Source organism: Acinonyx jubatus, chromosome B3 (genome assembly GCF_027475565.1).
Source record: "Acinonyx jubatus isolate Ajub_Pintada_27869175 chromosome B3, VMU_Ajub_asm_v1.0, whole genome shotgun sequence".
NCBI lineage: Eukaryota > Metazoa > Chordata > Mammalia > Carnivora > Felidae > Acinonyx > Acinonyx jubatus.
This window is the reverse complement of record NC_069386.1, coordinates 49,792,649-49,815,127: the sequence shown is the minus strand read 5'-3', so window position 1 is coordinate 49,815,127 and position 22,479 is coordinate 49,792,649. Positions and strand designations below refer to the sequence as shown.

At 34.7% G+C, this 22,479-nt stretch overlaps 1 protein-coding gene and 1 long non-coding RNA gene across 8 annotated transcripts in view; one reads left to right on the top strand and one right to left on the bottom strand.

The window, feature by feature from the left end:
• LOC128315939 (uncharacterized) overlaps positions 1-8,778 on the top strand; it is a 149,686-nt gene extending 140,908 nt beyond the window's left edge. The window contains exon 5 of the long non-coding RNA XR_008299171.1: positions 1,040-8,778. This is a non-coding gene — a long non-coding RNA (uncharacterized LOC128315939). The remainder of the gene's footprint in view (positions 1-1,039) is intronic.
• Positions 1-22,479, bottom strand: part of WDR72 (WD repeat domain 72) — a 229,937-nt gene that overhangs the window by 85,655 nt on the left and 121,803 nt on the right. For all 7 annotated transcript variants that reach the window (XM_027067276.2, XM_027067278.2, XM_027067277.2 and 4 more), the window contains 2 exons: positions 6,745-7,571; positions 4,028-4,119 (listed from right to left, as the gene is read on the bottom strand). In XM_027067276.2, the coding sequence (XP_026923077.1) occupies positions 4,028-4,119; positions 6,745-7,571 (919 nt within the window). The remainder of the gene's footprint in view (positions 1-4,027; positions 4,120-6,744; positions 7,572-22,479) is intronic.

Sequence of the window (22,479 nt, the reverse complement as noted above, 5' to 3'; positions counted from 1 at the left end):
CTTTCAGAGATTCTGATTTTAGGTCCCAGGGGGGAGGGAAAGGCAAGCATTGGTACTTTGTAAAAGTACCTCAGATGATTTTCATGTATAACCAGAGTCAAGAACCATTTATTAATTTATATGTATTTCTAATGATTATACTAATACATATTCATATCAAATCAAATTCATCTTTATACCTTAAACCCATCTTTGTAGTTTTTGCCAGCAGAATGCAATGACTAATACTCCCACCCAAAACAGATTGCCAAATTTTTACAATTCCTTTCTCATGCAAATAGGTCCTGAAATACTACCTTGCTATGAATCAGTATCTATCACACAGAAATCGTATAAAAGACTTCCTTTGATTTGTCCTTACCCAGTTATACTACTCTGATCAATAGATATAGCACTTATGTTTTAATTTGACTCATTTTGTTATGTATTGTTTCTTTTAAGTTTGCCCTTTTGAATGTCCTTTCTATCTATTTGCCTTAATGTTCAGTGTGAAATTTTAAGAGTGAGCTAGAGCTTGGTTTATTTAAATTGATCTGTAGAGTGTCCAGCAGCCCCCTACACAAAAGAGCACTTAATAAGTGCCTTTTCATTAATTGAAAATGTACATATTATCATCCAAATGAAAAATTGATCAATTAAGGCTTTCTGATGGCTAAAGTATATTATCTAGGTGCCAGATCCTAGGAGTGAGATAAGGAAAAATGATGACGGCTTGCATTGGAGGGAAAATTACTGTAATTGTCTATTTAAATTAATGTATTAATATGTGTTTGAAATTCTGGTATTAACTGTTTAGGTTAGTATTATTCCAGTATGGTTTTCATAGAATCACCATTTTACATATTAATATATGTGTCTGTGTATGTACAAATATCTAATTTATAAATATTTTGTATTTTATATATATTTTATATATCATATTAGTGGTCAAGGGAAATGTGATAGAAAATATTGAACATATTTCTATCTTCAGTCAACTGAGAATATTAAAAAAATATATAAGAAACTTCTGACTCATTATCATTATTTTTCCCTGAAGGAACATATGATGTGAATTTTAAATGACCAAGATCGGCGCATAAAACACGTAAGCATGATAGAACACTATGATTTTGAAGTCATATTCTCCATTTCTTCAGGAGCACAGCAGGTAAGAGAAAATTTTCTTTTGATCTCTCTCCTTCCCCACCCCCCCCTTATTCTGTTGACCTTGTGACTCTACCATCAAAGCTAAGTATTGGTCTCAACTGTAACTACTTACTGGCATCATGGGGTACTTCACAGTGCACTTTAATGTGATGTTAAAATTTTAATATGAGGTAGAAATGAGAGCCAACTTTTCTTGCCAATGTCAGTAAGCTAAAGAATTAATTGCAACATCAGGGGGAAAGATAAAAAGAAAACACCCCAGGCTTACCAATATTACTGAGTCACCATTTTTGCTGACAGAAGTGGGTATTGGTTCCTGTCAACCCTTTAGAATGAGCACCTCAAAGTATTATTTTATTCTCCAGGCTTTGACTTTATTGAATTAATAGCATAAAATGAATCCCTCCTTTCCCTTCACCTCCCATATTCCAGTGATTAAAACACAAAACCATGTTTCCTTAGGACCTAGGTGAATCTTAAGTGCTATAAATACGACCTCTAAACACAAGGGAGATTATTCAATAATGACACTAGTTGCTCTTGGCTTTGGCTGGGGCACCTGGAGCCTCCATGGCTCTGGTTAGCAATTCTCTTGGTCTCTGCAGAAACCACTCATATTATGCCTTGAATTCTAATCCCTTTATTAATGTCATAAAAAATTAAAATGAGGATAAATGTCCTGTTAAGGGCTACAGTTTAAGGAGAAGGCAGGCAATCCAGACTGGGACCATTTGAAGGGGACACTGGTTGTAATCATAACTGAGAAGTATATTGACATAATGGAAAGAGCAAGTCGTTGGGGTCAGAGTCCTGGCCTCTCTGCTTAACAGCTGTTTGCCTCTGAGTGAGTCATCTAACTTCCCTGAGCCCCAATTTTCCTGAGGGTAAAACAGAGATAGTCCCTCCTACTTTGTGAGATTGTTTATATATTGAGATAATATGTGTAAAATCATTAGCATAATTCTTTGAATATACTAGTTACTCAAAAATTGGAAGCTATTAATAAACTCTCACTTTAAAATATTCAAAATATTCTTTTCAATAGACTTGAGAGGGCCCCTATGTACCATTGTTCAGGGCATCTTAATGTACTGATCATATGCTGTACAACTTTGGAGGCATAGTGCGTGTCAAGTCCAGAATCTCATTCCCATTTTGCAAATGTAGTAAATAAACTTTTAAGGGAGTAAAAGAAATGCCCCAAATTGCATAAGTAGTAAGTGGCAGAACTAGATCTTAAACTTCAGCCATCTATTTTCAAAACCATTGTTCTATTTACTATTTACCCATGAATCCAAAGGTATTTAATTCCTTGAAGGCATTGCTCTGGGAACTGGAGACACAGCAGTGAAAAAAACTGTCATAAATAAATAATAACCCCCATGGAGCTTTCATTTTAGTAGCAGGACGTAGATGGCAAGTGAAAAAAAATATATATATATTACATCAGAAAATGAAAAGAATTTTGGAAAACAGTAAAATAGGGAATGGGGTAGAGTGTGCTGGGGAAAAAGGAGGGCACCTTTGTCGATGAGATGGCATTTGAGCAAGAAGGAAGGATGTAAGGTGGAGGTGGGGGGCAGCAGGTTGACCTCTGGAATCTGAGAAAAGAACATTCTAGGGAGTGGAAATAGCCAGTGCAAAGGCCCTATGTTTGGGTAAGAGTAAAAAGTCCAGTGTAGCTGGAGCACGCTCAGCAAGGGGAACCCCAAAGAGATGAAGTCAGGTGAGGGCGTGTGTGCAATGACAGAGGCAGAACAGCCAGGTTATATTGGGCCTTGTCTGCTGTCCTAGAGACTGGCTTTTATTCAGAGTGAAACAGAAGCCACTGAAATGTGTTGAACAAAAGCATGAGGTTCTGACTCAGTTTCTGATAGGTCGTTTTTGCTGCTTGATTGTGAACAGTGTGTGAAGCAGGAATAGGAGCACAAGGGTGCTTAGGAGGCTTCTGTTACTGTAGTCGAGGCAGGAGGGGATGAAGGCTCAGGGGTGGTCATGCGGGTAGAGAGAAACAGAATCTGGAATATATTCTGAAGGTAGAACCAACATGTTTATTATTAAAAGATTGGAATGTGGGGTATGAGAAAAAGGGGAAAGTCAAAACGACACCAAAGTTCTTGGTCTGAACAACTAGACGGGCAGATTTGCCATTTACTGAGGTGTCAAAAATTTAGATGGGGCACGTGGGTGGCTCAGTAGGTTAAATGTTCAACTTCAGTTTAGGTCATGATCTCACAGTCTGTGGGTTCAAGCTCCATGTTGGGCTCTGTGCTGACAGCTCAGAGCCTAGATTCTGCTTCTGATTCTGTGTCTCCCTCTTTCTATGCCCCTATCCCACCCCTGTCTCTCAAAAATAAATAAGCATTAAATTTTTTTTTAATTTAGAAAAGCAGATTTTGAGGATAAATTAGCGATTTGGCATCAAAAGAAAATATAAGCACTAAGACTATTTCTCAGAAGAATTCAAAGACCACTATAACCTTCTGAAAAAGCTATAAAATTCTCTAATATAATAATCACTTATTTTCTAATAAAGATACTGATGTAATAATCTTTCCCATAAATCACATGTGACCTTAATTTAATAACCAAATATTTCTTTTGCTGAAAAGTTTCAGATTTTCAGGCATTTCAAAGATCATTTGATGAAATTCATCACACTGAATGTCTTATAATGTTATTTATTTTAATAAAAAATCATGTATATTTAAAATACAGGCAGAATACAAAAGTATAGCCATGTGAAATGAAGACTAAATCAAACAATAAATACACGTAATGATCCTTCTAAATTGTTGAGTGCTATCCAGTTATGGATAGGCAAGTTATTTTATTTCATAGAAGAAAAAAAATGAGGCTATATCTGTAACTCCCTTACCATTTCGTAAGTAACCATAGAAGCTTGAAATATTCGAAATCTCATTCCCGGGAATTCTTGCCTTGTTGTGCACAGATTCCATTTTGAAAGACCTGTGGGGGAAAAAACAAAGGATATTATTAAAAATGTATGAAAAGTATTTTAGAAATCAATTGAAGACTGCTTCAAAAAATTCAGGAACTGAACACAGATTATTTTTAGCAATGTTGTCCACATTACTGTCTTTGGTAAATCTTTATTTCCCCACTTTGTTCCTACCCGGGACCTTAATCCCTGTTGAATTGTGAACCTTAGTTTATACCAGAATTATCTTGTGACTCACTTTTGTAGGAGTCCCACTATGTTAAGTCCTGTAATTTGTGGCTAATGCAATGAATTTTTCAATCCTAAAATGTTGATATCTGCCAAAGAGTTCTCCCCAGGTACAATAAGGACCTGATGGAGGCAGACTTTACACTAGTGCCAGTGATTTAATCATAGGAACTTTGAGATACTCTTCAGGAATACTCTTATAGGCAGATGGCTTTTTCCTTAAAATGCATTTACGTCATGTACCCAGTTAAGTACACCAGGATTTTCTCAACCTTCACAACCACAGTGAAATGTTAGCGAAACGGCCAAGTCTGTTGGAAGGATTTGGTGTGACAAATCCAATACACGTTATTTTGATTTCCTAAAAAATGACATACAGTCCCTGACAGCAGATCAAAGTTGAAGTGACTATTTTACGGAGGCAGTCTCTAATCCTGACACCTCTACTCAATGATTTTTTTCTTAATGAAGAATTTTGTAAAGAATGAACTAATGTATGACAACAATTTTAAGGCCATTTAGTGGAAAGCATGCTGAAAGCCCTTAATCTCCCTTTAGGACACCAGACACATCCTCTACATTCTGTACTTCTTATCAGGAGCAAACTCAGAATGAAAACTTCCAGCAAACAGTAACTCATCAACTTAGTGGGGTCATGATTAGGCAAATATAATTTGTTAGCAGCCTAGTTTTTTAAGAATTTGAAGAAATCTTAGTAGTCACCTATCCCATCCACTTCATATCCTACATGAGGAAAGCCAGGCCCAGAGGGGCTAAGTGACTTGTCCAAAGCGACATGGCTAGTTAAACAACAAAACCAGGATTTATTCCCAGGTTTTCTGGCTTCAGGCTGACGGGATTTTTGTTAACCATATTTAAGTGCTTTGTAATTTTCTTAGTACTAGAAGGGAAAATAAAAGAAGCCTATTTGAAATTTAAATGTGTGTGTGTATATATAACATATTTATATTTTATATTTATAAACAGAAAAAAAGAAAAGAGGAAAATTAAGTATGCAAATCACAGAAATTTACCAGTCTGTTTCCTCCCTCTTAAGGCCACAGAACAGAAAATGGAAAATGCTGTAGTATAGAATCATTATAATGGAAGGAAGCATAACACTGAATCCTATGTAATCCACATAGACTTGCTACCCAACTTGCTAGGTCTACTGAGGACAGAAACTGTGCCTATTATATAGTGCCTGGCACAGATACATGTTGAACTGAGCTCCTATCACATAACAGAAATGTCAAGGACCATTTACCACCATGTAGTAGGCACTTCAGACAATGTCTCTTCTGTGAAGGCTTTCTGTTGGTTTCATCTCACACTAATTATTCTCTTTAGTCTGGCCACCAAAATACTTATCTATACTACAAATATTTTTCTTCATTCCTTTGCCCTACTTCAGTGTTTCTATTTATTTCATGTGTATTATTTTTATCATTTGAATTAGTTCCTACCCAAATGAGACATTTATTTATACTTCCTCTGTAGGCTAGTGCTAAGGATATATTCAGTAAGCACCTGAATTCAATCCTCTAACATCATACAATGAAAAGCTATACTAATTTTAGCAGTGGAAGAAGGTAAACACACAGAGTTAAGTTTAGTAATTAATGCGGCTCTGGAATTAGAATGGAGCTCTGCTTTGAATCAGCCTCTAAGGAGGTGAATTTGTCTTGAAGATAAATTCTCAAGACTCAATGCCCTCATCTTTACAAGGAGCAAATTAATAATACCTATATGCCAGCTTTGCATATTAAATGAAATCATGTAAGTGCTTACATGGTCACTAATAGATAATAAACATGCAAAAAACAATAGCTATTGTTACTAAACTGTACTTTTTGTAAATGAATTACTGATAGCTTCCTCTAGTTTAATACACTAAAGTATAAATTAAATGGTGGGATTTCAGGTATGAAATTTTAAAACTTTTTCTGATGATATATGAAATACATTATTATTGGCATTTACTTAAATGTTCTTTGTTCATATTTAATTCACAGCAAGTAAAATGGATTTCAACGTGTGTATGAATCAATCTATCTATCATCCACCTTTCTATCTACCTATCTATTATTTCATTCATCATCCAACACTATGATTTTCCTGGCACATATTATGAAAGCAATATATATTTGTTGAATGAATAAATTTTAAAATATATAGATTTATTGCCCAGATTATCCTCTAATCTCAATGAATTAATAGCAAGATTTTTCTTAAATGTGTTTTAAGCTAAAGGAGTTGCTGCATATTTAGTCTTCACTTAGGAGACTAAAAGAAAGGAGGATGGAAAGGAGGGCGGGAGGTTAGAGAGATGAATGAATACAGCAAATAATGATAATTTTTAATGTCCCAAATAACAATATTCAAAATCTTTATGCATGTCTTACCTGTCAATTCCACATGCCAACTCTAAAGGTGTGTTAACTAACTTATTAACTGCAAATAGTCTGTTCAATAAATAAACTATAGTGTTTAGGGTGTTTGACTCTTGCGAAGAATCACAATTATTTTCCAGTCCTCTTGGCATCCCAACTTGGTTTGGAAGAGTGGACGTGTATTTATTTGACAAGTCCAAAACTTTTTTGGAAAATAAATTTACTTTTGAATAGTCTTTTTTCATTTCGGCATTGCATAAATCCCAACCCGGCAGCATCAATGAGAAGTGATCCTCATTTGAGGCAAGTCCTAAAGAAACAGAACCCTGAAGCTTTAAAATATCTAGATGCTTAATGCACAGATTATCAAATTCTTTATCTACTCCCCACGGCAAAAAGCAAGAGAGGAACAATTTAGCTGTGTCTATCGTGACGTTGGCATCCACTTTTCTTGATGGCTTGGGGTGCATCTTTTTGGAGTTCTTTATTTTCTTCTGCCTTTTAATGCCTTCATTATCTCCTAAGGATTTGGCAGTATTCTCTCCCTGGGCCTGGTTCTCACTGACAGGCTTGGCTTGTGCCTCTGCTGAGAGAGAACCAGAGGCAGTTTTATTTCTTTTCAGAGTCAGTGTTTTCTTCTCAACTGTGCTTTTGGCTCTTCTCAGGATCTCACTACCATAGAATGAATTGGAAGGGTCAACGTCACAGACTGGAGTTGGCAGCAAAAGTTCAACAAGGTTTTCCAGATCAAATAGAAGGATATGAAAGCCAATGTCACTCCATCTTGTCTTCACAGGCAAGACATTAAAAGGTCCTGAGAAAGGCTTGACATCAGCAACCTAAAGGAGATTTAAAAAAATATATGTGTGTCAAAGTTCTTATTTTTAAGTGATTTTATTAAAGTGTCTATGATATTAAAATGGCATAAAAAGAAAGTATTAAGTAGCAGTACAACTAAAGGCAAGTCATTTGAATTTTTTTTTGTCTTAGCTCTAAACATTCCCCTCTAAATTAAACATTCTACATTCTAATAGTTCATAAAAAGTTATTTTTTCTTCCTAAGTCTTTTATTTTTCCTCTTAAAAAATGTGAATTAGGCCTATGGAGTAAGATGGCATCAGATTTATGTCCTCTAATATATGATTTCATGTTTTCATATCAGCATAGCCATGAATATACAACAGGGAAAAAGTGGGTTTGAAAATTAAGGAGAAGAATAGAACATCTGCAAGAATTTAGGAAGTCTTGACAAGAATTTTCTCACCAAATTTGTTTAAAATTTTAAATATTTGGAAGTAACCTAAATGTTAACCAATATCATATAACTATTTTTTTGTAAGCTTTGCCTAACAAACTTGCATTTATTATTTCTCTGCCTAAAATGATTTTGCCCAAAATATTGGCATGGTGGGCTCTCATACTTCAGTTATGTTTCTGTTCATTAAGAGGCCTTCCTCTTAATGGCCCTCTCCCCTCACACCCATTAGTCTCCATCCTCTTCCTTGCTTTTTTTCTTCCTAGTACCTCTGGTTACCTTGTATAACATAAAATATTACTTGTTTACTGTATATTTTCCCCAGTAGCAATCAGACTGCACCTTTGCAGGAATTCTGTGCATTGTTTTGCCCCCAAGGCCTATAAAATGATGCTGCTATATAGTTACTAAGGAACTCAGTCAGTATGTGTTGACTGAATGATTAACGTATGTATGCAATGGAATACCATTAAAATATTTTAAATGTTTAAAAATTTTTATTTTAGAGAGAGAGAGAGAGAGAAAACAAATGGAGAGAGGGGAAGAGAGAGAGAGAAAGAGAGAGAGAGAGTATCAAGTAGGCTCTGCACTGAGCAGGGAGCCCAAAGTGGGGCTCCGTCTCACTACTGTGAGATCATGACCTGAAATCAAGAGTCGGATGCTTAACTGACTGATCCACCCAAGTGCCTCAACATTAAAATATTTTAAAATGATGATGTAAAACTTTATTTATTGAGGAAAAAATGTGATGTGTGCTCTGTTAAGCAGAAAAAATAATCCTCCTTTTGTAAAACTACGTGTGTGTGAATATATAATTTTATATATTGATATAAATATACATAAGTATATGTATATATACACATATATTTAATATATAAATAAATGTATGTATACATTATGTACAGTTAATATATATAGTCAACATAAATATATATAATATGTAGTCACACACACGCTATATATATAAAATATATGTTTTATATACAGTCATAAAAGGCATGCACCAAAATTAACAATAGTTAATTGGAAAGAGAGAATTAAAAGGGTTTTTATACCTTAGGGGTTTTTTGCAATTTTTTGCAGTGATATCTTTAATTTATGACCATAAAAAAGAAAGCTTAAAAAATCAACCATTAAAACAATTTAAAGGTGAAAAAAAATGGGGCAAATTAAAAAAAATAAATGTATTTCCATTAATAAGTACAAAGTTTAGTATAATTATTAATAAATGATTTTTGCAAATCAAAATATAGTACCATACAGTTTGAAAAATGAGCAAGTAACATCAATAGCAATTCACAAAAATAACATCCAAATTAAAGTAGGAAAAGAAAAAAAAAATAAAACGTTTACTACCAGTAGTAACCAAAAAGTGAAACTAAAATAGTAATAGCATTCATTACCTACTAATTTGGCAAAGAAGGCTTCTTACATTATTTATTATTATGTAATGTTTAGTACATACAAAATAACATGTAAGCCATTAATTTAGTTCTTTTAGGACCTAACATCAATGTTGTATATGAAGAAACATGGGCATAACTATATAGCATCATTATTCATAATTGCCCCAGACTAGAAGCAACCTAAATGCCCACCGACAATGGAATGAATAGAGACATTGTGATGTATCCAGGCAATGAAAAAATAAGCAACAGTGAAAATGACAAAACTATAGACATTCAACAACATGGAGAATGTGTGATTCTACCAGCATAATGTTGACCAAAGAAGCCAGACACAAAATAATTAACCGTATGACTTTATTCATGTTAAGTTTGAAGGAAACAGGGGCAGGGGCACCTGGGTGGCTCAGTCATTTAAGCAACCTACTTTTGATTTAGGCACAGATCATGATCTGGAGACTGGTCATGAGATGGAGCCCCAAGTTGGGCTCCATGCTGGGCATGGAACTTGCTTAAGATTCTTTCTTTTCCTGTCCATTGCCCCTCCCCCACTCTCTCAATAAACAAACAAACAAAAAAAATAGAGGCAAAACACCCTAAGGTTTAAGGATGTATGCACAGATATTAAATCTATAAGGATAGTAGTTACTTTTTGAGGATAGGAAGGACATAGTTTCTACAGTGCTGAATATTTTATTACTTAATCTACGTAGTGATTATGTAGGTGTCTGCTTTGAGGTAATTCATTGTGCTACATTTTTGTCCTATGTTATTTTTTCTACAGTTTATACGTTGCATAGTAAATAATGCTTATGAAATATTAAAGGAATGTTAACAAAGTGCCCCCATCCAACTAAAAAACAGAACCAGACCTGATTCTATACCCTTGACTGCTTTCAGAGGTAACGAATATCTTGAATTTCATGTTTATGATTTCTTTGGTTTTATTTACTTATTTATTTATTTATTCATTCATTCATTCATTTATTTAATGTCTATTTATTTTTGAGAGGGGGAGAGGTGGAGAGAGAGGAAGACACAGAATCTGAAGCAGGCTCCAGGCTCTGAGCTGTCAGCACAGAGCTAGATGCGGGGCTTGAACTCCCGGACCTTGAGATGATAACCTGAGCTGAAGTTGGACACTTAACCAACTGAGCCCCCCGGGCGTCCCTCTTTGGTTTCATTTAATGTCTTAACCTTAAATAGTCCAACTGACTATTTTTTTTGTTTTTTTGAATTTTGATATAAATATTAACATTTTTTCCAATTTGCTTTATTATGCTGAAATTTATATTTCTAGGATTCGATGATTATAGCTGTAGTTCTTTCATTTTTGCTGCTGTAAAATATTATGCTATATGATAATACAGTTTATGTATCTATTGTTTTTAAGTGGCCATTTAAATTATTTGCAAGATTTACTATTGCAAAAAGAAAAAAAAAGTTACAGTGAATATTCTTCTGGTAAAGACTTCTGGTTCACATTTGCAAAAATTTCTAGAGTGACAGTGATAATTCATAAGACATGCACTTCTTTAACTAGGAGATTATCCCAAATTCTTCTTCCAAGTGATTTGTACCAATCTGTGAATCTCAGTACCATTGTATGATGAGTTTCCATATGCCACATCATCATTAATACAGGATCTTATTTTTGTCAATATAGGGGGTATAATTTGGTATCCCTTGTAGTTTTAATTTTCATTTCTTTAATTATTACCATTAACTGAATATCAAGGCAATAGTTCCTTGGCCTTTTTATGATTGTTCTATAAAGTACCTACCTATGGCTTTTGTAAACCTTCTATTTATCCTTTTATTATTGATTTTAGGGTTATGTATTTATTCCAGAAGTTATCTTTTGCTGGTTATGTGATCCACATACCTTCTATTTGTGGCTTGTCTTTACATTATTTTTTAAAAGTGTTCTCTGATAAACATTGAGTTCCTATTTTACTACTGTCAAACTTAGGAAACATTTACTTTAAAGATTATACTTTCTGTGTCTTCTTTACAAAGAAAAATGAAAACTTTCCCTATTCAGAGGAAATAAAAACATTCACATATACTTATCCCAAAATTTAAAGTTTCACACACTTTTTGATTCTTTAATACTTTTTCATTTTTGTGGTGTGCTTACACTAGGAAATTATTTTCATACTTTTTACCTTGATATCCAATATTCCAATATCATTTGTGAATCTCTTCTTTTCTCACTGATCTGCTGCCTGGGACTTGAATCAATTTACCTAGGACTCAGGACATTCCATAGTATCCATAGCTTTACAAAAAGACTTCAGATCGGGTGGATAGATTCTCCTATCTTGTTCTTCCTATGATCTTTTATTCTTTCATATAAATTTGAGGATGCTTGTCAAGTTCCAGATTGTATCTCACGCTTACTTAGACCATGCTTAATTTCTTTTGCTAGTTTAATGATTGTTCAGAGGGATGTTTATATTATTTGCTTATCATTTTTTTAAAACTTTCTGTAGCTATGGGTCTGTTTTCATTTCTGATATTAGTTTGTTGCTTCTGTTGTTTTTTTTCTTGCCAGAAGTTTGTCAATTTTTTTTGTTTTTTAAATATGAAATTTATAGTCAAATTGATTTCCATACAACACCCAGTGCTCATCCCAACAGGTGCCCTCCTCAATGCTCATTGCCCACCCTCCCCTCCCTCCCACCCCCATCAACCCTCAGTTTGTTCTCAGTTTTTAAGAGTCTCTTATGTTTTGGATTCCTCCCTCTCTGACCTCTTTTTTTTTTCCTTCCCCTCCCCCATGGTCTTCTGTTAAGTTTCTCGGGATCCACAAAGAAGTTTGTCAATTTTGATATTCTTTTCAAAGAATCAAATTTTGACTTTGTAGATCATCTCAATGGAATAATGTTTTTCTTGGAAGGTCACTTCACTGAGTATACTATTTTAATTGGACTTATTTTCTCACAGCATTTTTGAAGGCATTATTCTGTAGTCTTTTGGTTTCCTTTGATGCGGTTGAGGTGTCAGCTGGTAGTCTGTCACTCCATCTGTCTTTTCTCTGCTGCTTTTTAGATCTTTTTGTCTTTAATATTCTGCATAGAATCATGGAATCACTAGAATTCTTTTTAGGTGGGGATGCTTTCCCCCAATCCTACATTGTATCTGAGTATTCCTATCTTTAATTTTGTTAAGTTCTCAGACTTACCTTTTTGCATATTTTTTTCTATCCATCCCATGAACTCTGTACAGGACTTTGATGAGCTGGCTGTTTGTCAGACACTCTATCTTTTTTCATTTTTTTTTTTTTAATCTCTGTGTCTTTCTGTGCTACATGCTGAGCATCACTTCAGAATTCTCTTTTATCTTGCCTATTTTCTTCTTACCTGTCTCTACTATCACATTTAACTTCCCCTTGAGTTTTTAATTTTGATTTTTGCATTTTAATCTCTATAAGTTCTATTTGGTCCCTTTAAAAAACACATTTTTACAGTTATTTCTTACTCATATTTTTAAACCTTTATTTTTATTAATTTATTTTTTAATGTTTATTTCTTTATTTATTTTGAGAGAGAAAGAGAGAGAGAGAGAGCAAGCAGGGGAGGGGCAGAGAGAGAGGAAGAGAATCCCAAGCAGGCTCCACACTTTGTGTGGAGCCTGATGTGGGGCTCAAACCCACCAACTGTGAGCTCATGACCTGAGCCGAAACCAAGAGTCGGACACTTAACAGAGCCACCCAGGAGCCCTGCTTTTTTTTTTTTTTTTAAAGTACTTATTTTTGTATGGTGTATCTGTAATTCCTATTTTTAAAATCTTTGTGTGACTCTGCTTTTTGATTTTGCTGGTGCTTTTCTGTTGCCTTATGTTTTGTAACTGTGTGTATGCATGTGTGAAACGTTATCAGTGAGAATCCTTTGAGTCATGGGTTGAAGATGCATTCTTCAAAAGAGAATCTGTATCTGTGACTGTCAGATACCCAGGGAGTATAAATGTTTATTAGCCCCACTGATAGATAAAAATTGGGTTTGTAAATAGTGTCAAAAATTAAAATTCAGTAGCTCCTCCTTATCCATAGTGTATATGTTCCAAAGACTCCTAGTAGATGCCTGAAATCACAGATTGCACTGAAACCTGTATTTACTGTTTCCCTATGCATACATACCTATGATAAAGTTTAATTTGTAAGTTAGGCACAGGAAGAGATTAATGATAATAACTAATAATAAAATAGAACTTTAGAAGAATATATTGCAATAAAAGTTATGTGAATATGGTCCCTCTCTGAAAATCTCTTATTGTACAGTACTCACCCTACTTCTTGTGATAATGTGAGATGATAAAATGCCTAGAGAGGAAGTAAAATGAGGCAAATGACGTAGGTACTGTGGCATAGTTTGAGGTTACCATTGACTTTCTGATAATATGTCAGGAGAAGGATCATCTGCTTCTGAACCATGGGTAAGTGAAACCACGGATGAGGGAGGAACTACTGTATTTTGTTTCAATAAGCAATAGAGAAAATGGGCGCTCTGTTACATTATACAATGGGTGTAAATTGGTACCCCTTTTATGAAAGGCAATTGGTGCAGTGTATCAACAACTTTAAAATATATATACCATTTGGAGCACCTGGGTCCCTCAGTTGGTTAAGCATCTGACTCTTGATTTTGGCTCATGATCTCATGCTTCATGAGATCGAACTCTGTATCCAGCTATGTGCTGACACCATGGAGCTTGCTTGGGATTCTCTCTCTCCCTCTCTCTCTGACCTTCCCCTGCTCTTCTGTGTGCATGCATGCATGATCTCTCTTTCTCTCTCTCTCTCTCTCTCTCTCTCTCAAAATAAATAAACTTTTAAAAAACATATTCTATACCACTGAATATAGAAATTCTTTTAAAAATGATTTATTCTAAGTGTCAAATTACAAAGATACACAAAATTACATGAGAAAGAATATTCATTGTAGAACTTTCTACAGCAATAAGCTGAAAATAAATGTCCCATAGTATAGATTTGGCTAAATATATTATGATATCTGCACACATTAAAATACTAAGCAGCTCTTAAAAAGAGTTTTTGTATATAATGCCATGGCAAGAAATTCACATATATATTCTATAGAAAAATACCTAGATTTAAAAAGCACAATTCCATTTTTTATAAAATTGCAGAGATTTCTTAACATCTCCTTTTAATTTGTCTATTTTTTTAAAGATTTTATTTTAAAGTAATCTCTACACCCAACATGGGGCTTGAACTCACAACCTTGAGATTAAGAGCTGTATGCTCTACCAACTGAGCTAGCCAGGTTGCCCCTTGATTATATCGATTTTTCAAATTTCTACAAAAGCCTGCATTTTTACCATACTAAAAGTAATAAGGCTATCTAGATGTTTTTAACATTGTGCTTTACTCCCTCAAAAATACATTAACCAGATTAAATTTAGAGGCGTAAGAAGATTTACTAGATAAATAATCAAAGGTTAATATTTTAGGTATATAACAACTCATAAAAAGTAATAGTAAAATACTAATATTTCAAGAAATAAAATGAGCAATAAAACCAAAAATATCACAGCGGGGGATAGTATTTAAGCCATTTGTCTCAATAAAAAGGAAACAAGTATAAAATTTTACATATTATACTGGTTTTGAACCCTTAAATTTGCTAAAATTTTCTCAAACTTATAAGAAACCAAAAGTAGAGTATCCCATGCTGTTTCAGTGTTCATTTTAACAGGACTCTGATGACATCTAGATGGCCTTCTTCTTTTTCCAAAACATGATGACATGTATCAAGAGTCTTAAAAATATTCAGTATCATTTTCTTTAACTGAGATGCACATGTTCTTGGAGGCTACCATTCCCAGGTCCATGTTTTGGGTTTATTTCTGTTTCTGTTCATTCAGCAGACATTCAGGAGGTTCTTGCTGGGTGCCTACTGAGTAGAACCTGGTATGAGTAGCTGTCCACAGAATACAGAACAAGACTCAGCATCTGCAAAGATGCAGCTCCCACTTTTTACACTCAGAGGGGAGAGAGGTAGGTCCCAGCAAGAACGACATAGCTAGGATAAGGACAAAGTAAGGACAAATGTAGGAAACTATGAAGGTCTGGAGCAGGTACCTCACATCCGGCCTTGATAACACAAGGAGTCTAAGCAGAAGTGACAACAGACTGCAATCTGAAAGATTCAGAAGAAATGAACTAAAGAAAAATGCAAGACCAGGTACTCTAGGCAAAGAGAAAAACATGAGAGGACCCCTGGAGTGATGGCTGGAGGAGGGGTGAGGATACGTGTAGAGAGCATGCACTGTGGCTATTTTAGTACTCCTGGAGAGCAGAATGTGGGAGTGGAGGATGAGCCAGACAGGACAGGAGCCAGATTACATTAAAGCCTTGCAAACTCTGTTGAGTCTCAGATTTATTCTAATCGCAGTTATGAGCCTCGAAGGGGTGTTTAAGCGAGGAAGTCACCTATTAACAAACTGTAGCTATGATTACTTATGAATTATGGGTTAATCAAGCATGTGGAAGACAGACTGCCACACTCCTATGTAGCTCCACTTCCCCAAAGCTATAATCTCTGGCCAGTGTCTAGACTCCTCAATTACTAGGACAATCAGAATCGTAGCCATGATTCTAGCAATATGACATGTTCCCTGGTCTGGTCTTGTCCTTGTATTTTGTGATCCATACAGCCAAAATAGACCAATTGCACTGCTGTAATCAAAGATCCTACATTTCTGTCCCTAAATATGATCACCTTAAGCCTCAGAAGCAACTGGACACTTTAGAAAATTTTCAAATCATAAACATTATTCCAATTTTTTTTTAACATACAACAAAGTTGGTTTTCATTTGGAAACAAGTCAATTTAGATTATAAGTATAAAACGTTGCTATATTTTAAATGATTGAATATTATAATTCTATAATTATAATTCTATAATCATCATCGTTTAAAAATTTTTAAACCTTGGGGCACCTGGGCGGTTCATTCAGTTAAGTGTTCCAACTCCTGATTTCTGCTCAGGTCATGATCTCATGGTCCATGAGTTGGAGCCCCACATCTGGCTTCGCACTGTCAGCGCTTGGAATTCTCTCTCCCTCTCTGCCCCTCCCCTGCTCATGCTGTCTCTCACTGTCTCAAAATAAATAAATACAACTTTAAAAAATAAATTAAAAAAATTAAAAATTTTAAGAAATAGTATATTTTTAAAGTCATGTCACCAAAGGACTTTAAAAACAATATTAGCATCATTTTGAACCTAAGTAATATGGAGTGACAACAAATGCCAATAATAATAATTCTTGTTTTCACATTAATAGATTGGACATGCACAATTTTTAGTAATGTTTAGCAAAGGCTATAAAAAATGTTAACCTTATTTATATTCGTATTTGTATGGTAGTATATATACTATATATTCCGCAAATGCAGATTCTATTCAAAGTAGAATGCTAAATCATGACTGAATATTGTGCAAAAATATAAATATAATTATGTTACTTTTAGAATGATAAAGTCTATATAAACCATCATTTTAACAGAACTGTTTTAGAGACATTCATCAGTCTGATTACAATTAAAAAGTCTAGAGCAAGTAACTACATATGAAAAGATTTCATTCAATCTATGGGACTGCAAAAATGTAAGGGCTAAATATAAATTTTAAGTTATTAGTTCATGTATTGTTTATAGAATGCCCTGTGATTGCCTGACAGATAGTTTCCCAAAATGTGTTGTCCAGGCTTTGCACACATGGAGAAGGTGCTAGTATTTTCCCAAACATCCCATTGCTTTTTGTTCCACTGTTTCAAGTTCCAGGTTGAAGCAGGACAGGTGTTGTTAACAATCAGGACAGTGAGAGGGTAGCACTAAGGGACAATGGTCCATTCCAACCTCTGAACTTTGTGAGCCTGGGGAGTAAAATGGTATTGATATATCTACATGTGAATGCTCTAAACAGCAGGTGGGGAGTAGGAAGAGGCACACAGAGCCCAGCTCTTTGTTTGAGTACACAGACTTTGGGAAAAGCTACTGAGTCAGAAGGTCTGCAAGTAGAATCCCAGATGGCTAGCGGAACACAAATTATTCTTCCACTACCCGCAATAACCCAAATAAATGACAAGTAAAACTAAGGGCAACAACACAAAATTCAAACTCTCAACAACCTAATATACACATAAAAAGGAGAAGCAAAAAGACCCAAAAGTTTAGGGGAAAAAATGTAATAAATGTTAAGGTATAAGTTTAACATCTTTATTTTAAAAAGTCTACTCATTTATTTATTTTTTTTCCTGTGTCCTGCTGTGTTCAGCTTGTGCCTCATCTTTTTCTATCTGATTCAGAAAGACAAAATGGTTAAACAAGACTGGTTTTACCCCCTGCCTTTGAAGGTGGAAATGCACTGTCTGACAACATGTTCTGATAAAACTTCTCTCTGAAAACATATTGGATCCCCCACTGAGTTTGTTGTGAAAGAATCTGACCTGCCCAACCTACCACAACCACAAAATAAGTTTGGTAAAACTGATGCTTGGAACCACCTTCATCTTCTCACTTTTGTGACTTTGTGCAATAGTAATTAATTTAAATATTTAAACACTATGTGAAAAAACATATAGATGATAGCTGCAAAAATATTCTTGGAATCTGGCTGTGTTAGAGCCGGAAGAATTTAGAAATTATCTGATCTTAAACAAAGGGAAAATGAGGAATAGAGAAGTAAAGTGAGTTGCTCAGTTAGCCTTTTGCTAAATAGCCAAGTCAGGGTTTCCAAGTACATTTTTTTTCCCCAACTATTCTTCTGATGATATTATATGACTGAAATTTCCCCAAGAATAGAATAATGTTTCTTATTTATGATTTCTAAGATGTACAAAGGGGTCTCATTAGCTAAGCATTCATCGTATGAAACACCATATTCATTGAAATGTATAAAAATGAAAAAGCCATCATTACATAAAAACATTCCCTAATGAACTGATCACTTATAAAACCAGGACCCAAACACGGCCTCCTTTCTAACATAAAGTCCCACCTCCACCCATTAGTCAGGCTGTCACTGATTATCAAATGATGCAATCCAATCACAGAGTAGATGGCAAATGCTGTTAAAAATCAAAGTAAATGATCCGGTTGCCTCAGTCGGTTAAGCCGTCTGACTTCAGCTCAGGTCATGATCTCACCATTCCTGGGTTGGAGCCCCACATTGGGATCTGTGCTGACAGCTTGGAGCCTGGAGCCTGCTTCAGATTGTGTCTCCCTCTATCTCTGCCCCTACCCTGCCCATGCTCGCTCTCTCTCTCTCTCTCTCTCTCTCAAAGATAAATAAACATTAAAAAAATTAAAAATAATAGAAATAAAAACAAAAATGAATGATTACACTGCATGCAGACAGGGAGGCCAGAACTATCTGCGTCACACCCAATGCCACTGACAAGGATCCAGCAGAGGAGACCAGTTAACAACTGAAGAAGAGAAAATTAATTCAGATGCTTCAAATGACAAATCTTTTAATATAAAGTATATAAGAGAGGCCTGTGGGAAACTTATCTTTTCAATACTTTTTATAAAATAACTCTATATTATGAAATTCAAAAATGAAGGGTGACATATTGTGTGCCATACAATTAAATTAGAAAAAAAATTACACAAGACAAATCACACAATTTGTTCTATAGTCATTTAAAGAATTAGTGTGTGGGGCACCTCAGTGGCTCAGTCGGTTAAGCATCCAACTCTTGGTTTCAGCTTAGGTCATGATCTCACGGGTTTGTGAGATTGAGCCCTGCTTTAGGCTCTGTGCTGGGAAGTAAGGAATCTGCTTGGGATTCTCTCTCTCCCTCTCTCTTGCCCTCCACCCCTCCTCCCACACACTCTCTCTCTCAAAAATAAATAAATTAATTAAAAAAAAAAGAATTAGTGTATAATTGTAATCATAATCTAAACTTAGTTAATATAAAATAAATTACATTACTTTAACAATTTAATTTCATTTTTAAAGTTAAAAATAAAATTCATTTTTAACAGTTTTAATAGTTAACTCATCAGATGAACTTGTCATTTCCAATTCCTCTGACTACTGATAGATAACTTTCTACTTTCTGTGTGTTAATCACAGGAACTAGGATATTTACTTTTCAGTAATTTCACCTCTTCTTGTTCTCAACCTTCTTTTCCCAGGTGTACTTATAACTTTAATTGCATATTTTAATAACTTATGTCAACATTGAAGCACTCTGCATGTAAAATATAGTACCTAAAAAAAATAAAGAAAGACTCTATGGTGAGGGGTTACTCTAAAAACTACTGGCTAATGAGATATGGATGAAGCCACTTTAATAGATTTGAACATAATCATAAAAATATATACTAGTATTCTGCTAGTTGCTCTGAAAATTTCTAAATTATTTCTATTCATCAAATAAACAAAAATTGGGAGTCACAGTTGATGCATTACAGGTGTAGCTTATGCAAGAAAAAAATATTAGGAATTTTACAAAATGTATCTATCCTCAACGGAAAGTATCCACATCAAAAGATTTATGACAATAAAAGTTTTTCAATAAAAGATGATAAAAGTTTTACTGAAAAGGTAATGTAATTTCCTGAAGTAGAAAATTTTCTGAGAAATAATTTTGTAGTGTAGATGAATATATAATCTAACATATAAGAAGTTATCTTCAAAACTTATGCCACAAAAAGCAGAGGACATGGTACCTCTATAAAAAAAGAAATTATGCTACCTGCCTACATCTTTGCTACTAAAAATTTCAGGTAGTTTTTTTGCTTTTGCTTTATGAAAAAATGTAGAGGTTTTAAAAATATAAGTTGACTTTTTAAAAAATAATTTATTGTCATTAGCTAACATACAGTATATAGAGTGTAGTCTTGGCTTCGGAAGTAGATTCCCATGATTCATCACTTACATACAGCACCCAATGTTCATCCCAGCAAGTGCCCTCCTCAATGCCCGTCACCCATTTTCCCCACCCTCCTAACCCCCCACCCCTATCAACCCTCAGTTTGTTCTCTGTATTTAAGAGTCTCTTATGGTTTGTCTCCCTGTTTGTAACTTATTTTTCCTTCCCTTCCCCCATGTTCTTCTGTTAAGTTTCTCAAATTCCACATATGAGTGAAAACATATGATATCTGTCTTTTTCTGACTGACTTATTTCACTTAGCGTAATACCCTCCAGTTCCATCCACGTTGTCGCAAATGGCCAGCTTTCATTCTTTTTCATTGCCTAGCAGTATTCCAGTGTGTGTGTGTGTGTGTGTGTGTGTGTGTGTGTGTGTGTGTAGAATTTGAAGCAAACTATTTCTTCCAAAGGTATACCAATAATAGATGAAATATTTTTTTAAAAGACACACAAGAAGGGTTAGCCAAGCTGAAAAAGAAAGTAAACATCTCTGAGGACCAAACACAGAACAGGAACACAAAATGCTGAATAGAGCTAAAGTCGTAGGTCTGCTAAGATCAGATCTACAAGCCGGTGATTGGGCTTTAGAATTTGACTCCTAAGGATAATGTCAGGTCTGGGGGCAGGGGTGGATGACCTAGAAAAATTGTGATATCACTTGTATCTGAATCAACCCAAAAGCTAGTTCAGTGATTAGACAGACATACACCCACTATCAGTACAGTTCAGGCCTCATTCTGAACTCAGGACCTTGAGGAAGTAGACAAAAGCAACAGTAAAACCAACAGAGAATATCAGCTGAGCACAGAGGGAGAGAGAGAAAAATAAAAACATCAAAACACACAAAAAAAATCTCCTCTAGATATTAGCTTGTAAACCAAAATATCAAAGTGTAGGAAAACTAATAATCAGAAAGACAGCTAAAAAATAAAAGCTGCGACATATATCTACTCTAGGTGAAATCAGTGCCATAGAATAAACTGACAAAAATGAACCAAAAAAAATTAAAGAATTAATACAAAAATGAATAAGAAGATATGAAAGAAAAAAAGCAAAAATAAAATGAATAAATGAAAAAGAATTTATTAGAAATATTAAGAAAATATGATAACTATATTAAAAATGCTGTAAAGGCAGATTAGGAAACAGTTATGAATAATAAATATGCCAACAGTTTGTGAAACAACTATACCTATAAGACTATTTTTCAACTCAGATCTCAGCTTATGGAGCAAACTCAGGTAGATCCCTTCACTTAAGAAAATGTTAAATTAATGGTACCTTGGGGCAAGTTTTACCTAACCCTCTATAGCCCTACGTCCACACAGACAGGAAGGAAGTTTAATGAGCTGGCCTAGAAATTGAACATCCTTGATGCCATTGTTGCCTTTTTTTTTTTTTTTTTGTAGAAAAAATGCAGTCAAAGCTCCAAGCAACCAATTTATAAACTTTGGGAATATAATCCATCCTCATGTTCAGGCTGCTTGCTTATTTCTTTTTTATTGTTTCAATGCATCCATTGATGTGGCCTGGCTTTAAGTTATGCTTTATTATTACTTAACTCATATAAAAATTAAAGCCTCACATTCACCGCCATGCCATGTTAACTCCAAACTCATGTTTTAACAATCCCTTTTGTCTTTCTTAACACCTTTATTGAAGTGCTATATGCATACCATAAAATTCATCATTGTAAGTGTTCAATAATCTTTAGTAAATTTACAGAGCTGTGCCACCATTACCACAATCCAGTTCTAAAACATCTCCATTACCCCAAAAAGATCCCTTGGGACTATTTGCTGCCACAACCCATTCCTATCCCTTCTCCCAGGCAGCCGTCGATACACTTTCTGCCTCCAGAAAGGAATTTTCCTTTTCTGGACATGTTATGTGAATGGAATCATTCGATACGTGGACTTTTGCATCTGGCTTCTTTCACATTAGCATAATGATGTGAGATTCATTCCTGTTGTAGTACGTATAAATACTGCACTCTTTTTTATTGCTGTATCCTTATTAATTTTATACTGGACAAATTATCTTATAATTGAGGAGAAATAAAAGTGTTTTTACATTTTCCATCTGAGATCTTCTTTATACTAATGAAAACGTGTTCTCTGCACAACATTTCTTTCCTTCCACATCTTTACCATATGAGTCTATGGACCTTCATCA